This window comes from Periophthalmus magnuspinnatus, chromosome 3 (genome assembly GCF_009829125.3).
Source record: "Periophthalmus magnuspinnatus isolate fPerMag1 chromosome 3, fPerMag1.2.pri, whole genome shotgun sequence".
NCBI lineage: Eukaryota > Metazoa > Chordata > Actinopteri > Gobiiformes > Gobiidae > Periophthalmus > Periophthalmus magnuspinnatus.
Window position 1 is genome coordinate 10052665 of NC_047128.1, and position 9797 is coordinate 10062461.

General features: G+C 43.4%; 1 protein-coding gene across 1 annotated transcript in view; it reads left to right on the forward strand.

Annotated features, from left to right (window-relative positions):
- Positions 1-8966: 8966 nt before the first annotated feature.
- cngb1a (cyclic nucleotide gated channel subunit beta 1a) overlaps positions 8967-9797 on the forward strand; it is a 31234-nt gene continuing 30403 nt past the window's right edge. The window contains exon 1 of the mRNA XM_033991780.1: positions 8967-9007. Coding sequence (XP_033847671.1) covers positions 8967-9007 — 41 coding nt within the window. The remainder of the gene's footprint in view (positions 9008-9797) is intronic.

Sequence of the window (9797 nt, forward strand, 5' to 3'; positions counted from 1 at the left end):
CTTGGAGTCCCTGGGAGGGGTACTAGACAGTGCACCCACTGGGGTCTCCGTTGTTCTCCTGGGGGACTTCAACGCCCATGTGGGTAACGACAGTGACACCTGGAGGGGCGTGATTGGGAAGAACGGCCTCCCTGATCTGAACCCGAGTGGTGTTTTGTTACTGGACTTCTGTGCTAGTCACAGTTTGTCCATAACGAACACCATAGTCGAGCACAAGGGTGTCCATCGGTGCACGTGGCACCAGGACACTCTAGATCGGAGGTCGATGATCGACTTTGTTGTCGTGTCATCTGACCTCCGACCGTGTGTCTTGGACACTCGGGTGAAGAGAGGGGCTGAGCTGTCAACCGATCACCACCTGGTGGTGAGTTGGATCCGCTGGCAGAGGAGGAAGCCGGACAGACCTGGCAGACCCAAGCGTATTGTAAGGGTCTGTTGGGAACGCCTGGCAGAGCCTTCTGTCAGAGGGGTCTTCAACTCACACCTCCGGGAGAACTTCTCCCTGATCCCGGCGGAGGCTGAAGACATGGACTCCGAGTGGGCCATGTTCTCCACCTCTATTGTTGATGTGGCCACTCGTAGCTGTGGTCGTAAGGTCTGTGGTGCTTGTCGCAATCCCCGAACCCGGTGTTGGACACCGGAAGTAAGGGATGCCGTCAAGCTGAAGAAGGAGTCCTATCGAGCCTTGTTGGCTTGTGGGACTCTTGAGGCAGCTGATGAGTACAGGCAGGCCAAGCGTGCGGTTGCAGAGGCAAAAACTCGGGGTTGGGAGGAGTTTGGGGAGGCCATGGAGGAGGACTATCAGACGGCCTCAAAGAAATTCTGGCAAACCGTCAGACGCCTCAGGAGGGGGAAGCAGTGCTTCACCAACACTGTTTACAATGCGGGTGGAGAGCTGCTGACCTCGACTGAGGATGTTGTTGGGCGGTGGAAGGAATACTTTGAGGATCTCCTCAATCCCCCCGTCATGTCTTCCGAGGAGGAAGCAGAGACTGGGGACCCGCTGCCAGACTCGTCCATCACCCTGGCTGAAGTCACCGAGGTGGTTAGCAAGCTCCTCGGTGGCAAGGCTCCAGGGGTGGACGAGATCCGTCCCGAGTACCTCAGGTCTCTGAATGTTGTGGGACTGTCTTGGTTGACACGTCTCTACAACATCGCGTGGCGGTCGGGGACAGTACCACTGGAATGGCAGACTGGGGTGGTGGTCCCTCTGTATAAGAAGGGGGACCGGAGGGTGTGTTCTAATTACAGGGGAATCACACTCCTCAGCTTTCCCGGTAAGGTCTATTCCAGGGTACTGGAGAGGAGAATCTATTCCAGGGTACTGGAGAGGAGCTGCAGTGTGGTTTTCGTCCTGGTCGTGGAACACTGGACCAGCTCTATACTCTCCATCGGGTCCTTGAGGGTTCATGGGAGTATGCCCAACCAGTCCACATGTGTTTTGTGGATCTGGAGAAAGCATTCAACCGTGTCCCTCGTGGTGTCCTTTGGGGGGTGCTCCGGGAGTATGGGGTCCGGGACCCTTTGCTAAGGGCTGTCCGGTCCCTGTATGACCGGAGCAGGAGCTGTGTTCGCATTGCCGGCAGAAAGTCAGACCTGAGCATGTTGGACTCCGCCAGAAAGGTGCGTTAACATTGTTGGTGTCCTAGATTTTAGTCCAATACGGTAGGTTTAGTACTTTTCATGTCTTTGTTTTTTCCTCCTCAGGCCTTATACAATGAGGCAAAGGAAAAATCTAAAGAACAGCTACAGAAAGCTTCTGCTTTGAGCCTCACCTCGGATATGTGGACCTCCATAAACATGGATGCATATCTGGCTGTTACTTGTCATTTTTTTTGATGATGAGCACTTCCCACAAAGCCACACTGCTGAAAACCTTGCAGAAGGACACATTAACCTGATGGAGGAGTGGGGCATCAGAGAAAAAACTAAATTTCTTATGACGGATGGTGCCTCTAATATGATAGCAAGCGCAAAATGCTTAAATGTCAGACATACTGTCTGTATAGCACATGTCATTAACCTCATGGTGAAAAAATCTTTAGATGATGCTGCAGGAATGAATGAGCTGCGAACCAAATGCAGAAAAGTTGCCACATACTTCAGAACAAGTACCACTGCAAAAGAGCGACTGTTCCAACTCCAGCTCCAGATGGGAGGACAACTCCTTAAGATCATTATTGAGGTGGACACGCGTTGGAACAGCACTTTCTTGATGTTCAAATGCGCATATGAATTAAAAGAATCAGTCAGCGCAGCCCTCACCACAGTGAACACTGATATAGCCCTATTAACAGCTTCAGATTATGATATTATGAAGGAAGCACTCGTTATTTTGGGGTCATTTTAAGAGGCTATTGTGGAGCTGTCGAGTGAGAAAAAAGTGTCTTCCTCCAAAGTAATTCCACTGATGGCCATGGTGCATCATGTGGTTGTTAACAGATCTTCTGAACTCACCAATATAATTGCAAAAAATCTTGCTGAAAGCCTGACAAAAAGACTAAAAGAGCATATTTTTCGTATGGAAACAGTAAGTATGTTAACATTGCCAACTCTCTTGGATCCTAGGTTCAAGCATTTAGCTTTTCTAAGCCATGTGAAAGCACACGAACTAATTAATCGCTTAAAAAACAATGCGTGCAGCTTATGAGAAGCGCCACATCTGCCCTCCCAGACCCAGCTGGAGCTGCCCCTCTGGATCTTTCTGGCAATTCGAGTCGGGTTAGGATTCGAGTCCTAACTCTATATAGGCTATTGTTTTATATTTTTTCTTGTTAATAGGTTCCCTTTGGAAGCCTTTTGACCAAACAGTTGACAGCAGCCGAAGCACCTCCAGCATTATTGCAGATGCTACACTATTGAAGTTGATCACTACCTCGCTGAAACAAATGTTGCAAGAACAGAAGATCCAATAGTGTACTGGAGCAGAGCAAAGCGCCTATATCCAAATCTTTATAAAGTTACAAGAATTTGTGTTCTCTGGCATCTTCAGTGCCATGTGAAAGAATATTTTCTAAAGCTGGAGAAATACTTTCTAAAACAAAAAAAACAAAAAAATCGACTAAATCCAAAAACTTTGGAAAATATAGTTTTTTGAATAAAAATGAATGAAAACAAGATTCCAATTTCAGGCATGTTTATTGTAACACCGTTAATAACAATGAGAATATGCATTTTCTATTTCAAGAGCGTGTCCTGCTTCAATCAAACCATCTAACATTTGCTATACATTAAATCAACACCAGATGGCAGTATTTTGAAGCTTCACTAATGAACCTCTTGGTGAAGCAAGTCTGCTTCATTTTTCCCATCACTAGGAACGGGATCTGAAGAGCAGCATACAAAAATCCAATGAGCAAGGTAACAGCAAGCAAATGCAAAAATCACTAGAACAAGCTAGGTAATCACGTTGACACACGGACGATCTGGCACTGTGGCCGTGTCCCAATTCGCCAAACTGGCCTTAGGATCACCATTCGAAGTGTGCGTTGAAGGGCAGTTACGTAATTTCCGGCGCGACAAGGGCTGTTCCATTTCAACGCACCCTACTGAATGCGCCCGACAAACCTGCCCTTCCCTTTACAACGTTTCCATGGAGATCGGACGTAACCAAAGCGTGCATCTATGCACACTTCACGCACTGCTATATCCCATCATGCACCGCCACTATGCAAAAAACAGAAAATGGAGTCCGCTGCGCAATACTCGTTCAAATGTTCGTACTGGTTTACATCATCTTCAACAGTGCGACATGAAACTGTTAAATCTGAATAAAGATATGTACAGGAATGTGCAGTTATTGCTAGACAATAAGAAGACAGTATTATCATTAGAAATGATTACTGCAATAAGAATAATGTAAGAATGTTCATTTCTATTGTAAGCGTCAAAGACCAAGAGACTGAAACATAAAGTCAGAAGAGTTTAATGAGCTCCACACAGGTAATGTGAACAATGAAGCAATGGACTCTCAAGAAAGGACAGAAGAGAGTCCTGAGATGTGCACAAAATCTTCATGAGTTCCGGTACATTCCATAGGTCTGCACCCCCTGGTGGCACATGTCATTTACCTTCATGTTAGTAAATCAAGACACACTCTTGACCGGAACCTTCAAACTACACTTTGAGGAGTACTTCGAAGGGACCCTTCAAAAGGTGCATTTGGCGAATTGGGACACGGCCTGTGTGAGTGGTCCTGGCTCCTCTTATACCCGGCAGGTGGTGTTGATTGCACTGATGAGCTGCAGGTGCGTGTGGGTGGAGGCAGGAGCCCAGCCCAGCTCCGGCAGGTGATGGAGGGAAGGAGCAGGACAGGAGGTAAAACAAGGACAGGAATAGTGCAGATCGTGACAGATTTGAATGATTCATACTAACGTGCAGTGTTGAGTGTTCAAGTCACCTGGTCCTGGACTGATGGTAAAATAAGCGTCTGTTGCCTCAGACATCCAGAGTCTCCTGCTCCAGACATCTAGAGTCTACTGCCTCAAACATATAGAAATGTGGCCCTCTGCATCATTTTACGTGGCCCTCGACAGGGTAAATTAAAGGCTATGATGGTCTTAAAATGTCATTTTATCAGCAGATACGCAGTTACACAGACATATTTTTTACATCTTTGCAAAGGCATATGCAATATTTGTAACTTGAAGAAGTAATGAATACAGAAACAGTTAAAAATTTTAAAAACTAGTTACATTTATTTTACATCTGGCCCTTTGACGGCAGCCGTTTTGTTGATGTGGCCCTCGGTGAAAATGTGTTTGACACCCCTGATGTAGAGTGTCCTGCCTCAGACATCCAGCGTCTCCTGCCTCAGACATTCAGAGTCTCCTGCCTCAGACATTCAGAGTCTCCTGCCTCAGACATCCAGAGTCTCCTCCCTCTCTTTACAGCTTGTTACTACTCGTTAGGACAACACTTATTTCCCTAACAGTATCGAATTTGAATTTGAAATGTTAGTATTGTGACAACACTAGTCCTCTCTTGCCTATGTTTTGGTTTTGTTTGGCCCTCAAAACAGCCCGCTGGTTTGAGTTGGGCTAAAGCCATTAGCTTGGGCCCGAGGAGGATTAGCTCCTAACAAGATTAAGTCCGGCGTCAGCAAAACAGAGGATTGAGGAGAAGGGCCTGATGATCCTGGGACATGTGCAGGGGGAGGCTTGCTCGTTATAGACCTACAGACACTTCTGCTGCTGCACTATCCTGCTTTAACCTACATTATCTGTTTTCTTCAACACTGTTTTTGCAGTGGCACAGTGAGTGTGCTCACTAACTGGAGGGTTACCAGTTCCAATCTCTATGAAGCTTTTTCTGTTTCGCATTGACACCCATAGACAAGATATACAATAGCAACAGGAAAACATTCGAAAAACACAGATAATAAATGAATTAAAAGTAAATAAAGAAAAATGTGTTTGATTGTGATTGGTGGTGTTGGTCCAGTTTTGATGTGCAAGTGCATATGCATAGTGGTAGAGGAAATTGCATGAATAACTTTAAACAAAACTGAGTAGAAAAAGTCAAGCTCTAGCCTTTATCTGTCTGTCCCTCAAATGTTATTTCGAGATTCAAGATTTATTGTCACAAAATTTGGTTTAGAGCATCAAACACTACAGAATTTTGATGTAAAGTGCAATACAAAAGGTGCAAGGGCCCATCCCATAACTCCATTCATAACCCCAGTGTATTAGCTCAGTAATGATATCAGGGCATGATTAATAAACAGTATCAGTCTTAACAGCAATATAAAGAGAACTCAAAGATATATTTTAAAAAATATGGTGGTGATTATTATTATTTTTTATTTCATTATTGTCAAATCCCATCATAACTGTCGGTCTATTCCAGAGGCGTTCCTTGTTTGGATCTCTGGGAGTTTAGCCCCAATGTCCTGAGCGGCTCCGAGTAGCTGCCCTCCTCTAGTTCTCTGGTCCTGCTGTAATCCGGTTATAGTCCTGGTAATCCTGGCCCGGGCTGGGTCTGGGTCTGGTTTTCTCTTCAGCTCTGTTTGAGGGAAGCAGCTGGACCTTCTGGACTCAGGTAGGACCCCCCCCCCCCCCCCCACTCAAACTACACCTACCTCCACAAAATAGGGACAGCAAGTTTATTAGGTTAAATTGACTATTCTGATCCCAATATAATGGTAAAAGAGATTGGTCAGGACTAGGGCTAAATGGTTTATCTCACTGTTATTTGTTCTGACAAGCATAGCAATAACACTTAGATTTGTCATTTCTGTCCAGAGTTCACATTTTAAACACATTCAGAATTTTTTATTATTTTTTTTTTTTATGCAGAATAAGACCCCATGGAGACGGAGGCAGGGCATCTGACACACAGGAAAGGCATCTAACATATAGGGACATTTCAGAACACGTTTGTACAGATGTAAACTACAAAGTTTGCAGTTTTTATGCAGAATAAAACCTAATGGAGACACAGTGGGAGCATCTGACACATAGTGAGGGCATCTGACACACAGGGAAGACATTTTAGAACATGGTTGTACAGATCTAAACTACAGGGGTGGCAGCTTTTTGCATAATAAATTATGGTACTTCTAAAATTGCAACCTTTGAGATTTGCCACGTACCAGAGGAATTGTATATTACATTATGGGTTTGACTGTTGTTTACTCATTGGGTCAGGGATTGTGAAAATTATTGTTTAATCATGATGTTTGATTTGACATCCTCACCCATATAGACTGTATATAGATGAACATAGCTAACCTGCTATGTGAGCACTCTTCCGGCTCTATCGACTCTGGCTCCAGTTCATTTTACACAAAAAAACTGTGCCCCCTCTTTTCATAACTACTGCTGTCAGGCTCGTCATTTTGGTCTTACAATGTTCATGTTTATCCACTCTACATGATCCTGGTAGTTTTGTTTGTCTGTAAATCAAGATATGAACATTAATTACAGACAAATCAGGCCCCTTCTTTCCCTGAAGTCACTCCCGCTAGCATTAGCAACAGGTTTGATTGACAGTGTTGCTAAGTGGCCAGTCTCTGCTAAACCAGCGGCAGGAAGGGGCATTACCTTCAACAGCCTCGCTCCAGACTGGCTCTTTGGTTGCTATGATACTCACGATCAGAATTCCTAATATGCAACTTGGCCCCTACAACTGCTAGCTTCGATGAGCTTCATTTGGCTGGGGCCCAGCACTGTGGGTGACGTCACACACACTTGGTCCACTTCTTTTCACAGACTATGGTCATAACATAAGCAATGAACCAACTATCCCTAAAAACATGTATTGTGCTATACAAATAAACTTGCCTTTATCACAGACTCATGTTAAAACCAGTACCAAAACTAACTTATTTATTCTTTACCGTTTTCATTCCCTGGGGATGAGCACACATCTACACACAGCTAAGTCCATGTCCAGGCCCGTCACAGTAGTTTTAGAATTAGACAGAACTGTATTACAATAGCATTGATCTTGATTCTTGTTTGCACAAGGTCAGTGTGAGTACAAAAAACAAAAAAAAACAAAAAAAACAGACACACACATTGCAAGTAAAACTGGTTAAAGCATTATGGAATTTTATGGAACATTGCAGAAAAGTGATATGAATTTCGGCTCAAAGTACAAAGTATTCCCTGTTGTTTAGATGGGACTTGAACCAGTTTAGTGCCGTACCAGAGATGCCCACCCAGTCCTCTAGTCTCTATAAGAGGATCCTATGATTCACAGTGTCAAAGGCAGCACTCAGATCTAACAGGATCAAGGCTGAGACTTTGCCTGCATCATTGTTCAAGCGGATGTCATTTGTCACCTTGATAAGAGCAGTTGTACCATTATTGAGTCATAGAAGTTGTTTTGACACTCTAGCTCCAATACATATATTGTGAATATGTGAATGTATGCAAAATAATCCACTGTAATGACCTTTGCCTAATTGTTTCAAAGCATTTCTGCATAGTGGAATACGTCTGTGATTGCTAATATCTTTAGTTGTAGTCTAATCGTCAAAAGAGAAAGTGCGGACTGTAGCACTGGGCTGTGATGGGACCAGACTGGAACTGGCCTTAAGCCTTCAGCAGAGTCTGGCTGCTGGTCCACTGCACCAGATCTGTGAAAATACGTATGCGTGTTCAATGAAAAAGTATGCATGCTGGAAGAGAAATACCGGAAAATCAACTCAACCTTTGTGTTCAACCAAGGGTGTTGACAGAAGATACTTACTCTCTTTACTTTTCTGTTGGTAATTTTAAATCAGACCTATTCTGTAAAAATGACTTTTCAGAGCTTTTAACTATGCTGTAGTTGCTTCCTTCTCATCTACCCTCTCAAAGCTGTTTTTGGATTTATTCATGCATGTTTGAGTAATCTTTAATTGCTTATTTTGAAGACGCCATATTGCCGATCAATCCCTGTTTTCACCTCCACCAGTACACGCCGACTGGAACATACGCACTTTCTTCTCCAGTTTTCTTTTCTTGATCTGTGATGCACGTAGAATTTGGCAACATGGCACAGCTGAAAAAAAATCGACTGCTCGCTAGTCATGTGCAGCTATTCAAAGGAAGGACTGACAGCATGTGGCGCTTTGTTATGATGACGTTTACGGCGACGTCAGCTCCCTTTGGGCACTGCAGTTTTCTGCTGCGGAAGTCAGCAGACTTGTTTCTTTTATTAAGTAGTTTTGGATGAATATTGTGATTTAAATTGATTTAAATGTACGAATTATAACATAATGGTCCATTATGGTGTCATAGATTATAACACAAAAGCACAATATGTCTTATTTAAAGAGTCCCATCAGCTAAACTGTCAGGTGTGTGTGTGCTGTATTTGGGCAATAATGTAATGTGCCAAAGTTTCCTTTTAGCGCTTCATACGGATAAAAGTTGTTCAGGTGGTTAGAATGGTCTTCCACTAAGGATGGTGCCATTGTGTCTTCAGGCAAGACACTTCACCCACCTCTCTTGTGTCTGAATGTGTTATGTGACAGAATGGTGGTGGCTGCAGGTGGTTATGATGCAGCCTCTCTTCTGTCAGTCTGTCCCAAGGCAGCTGTGGCTACATAGATAGAGTGACTGTGTAACACTCAATTATAAGCGCAACAAACACATTTATTTTGACCGTAGTGAAATATATTTGAATTCTGGTGATGATTACAAATAACCTATGTATTTGTGTTACTTTTGTTCATGGGCATAGCCGACTTGTTGGTCAGCTCCTGTAGGCTAAACCAAATGTTGTCTTGGCGTCTTGTTTACAGGTGTATTAACCAATTACTTCGGCTTACTGGACTAATGGTTCCTAGTACATGTAGGCTATATCAGTATCCAAACAGAGCAAAGCATGATGGTCTATGTAGTTGCTATAGATTATTCCACTGCAACAAAACAAAGGACTTGTCCAGGATCTTATAGGTTTTAGACTTTTCCCCCCAAGATATAGTAGTATAAACAGTAATTGTGTTTATAGTAATTTAATATCATATTATTTTTGGAAAGTTAGACCTGTACATATTACCTCCAAACTGTCTTTACTGACCTTTACAATGTAATATTTTCCCATTAAGTATTGGATCTTGAGTATATTTATAAAGTGATTGAGCAAGGTTTACCCTTACTTATTTTAATATAATTTGGTCATGTTTGGCGGGCCAGATTAATAACCCCAAAAGGCCGTATTTTGCCCGTGTATGGTGTATAGTGTATGGTGTATAGTGTATAGTGTACGGTATATAGTGTATGGTGTATAGTGTATCATGTATGATGTATAGTGTTTAGTGCTTAGTGTATGTTGCATAGTGTATAGTATAGGGTGTATGGTGT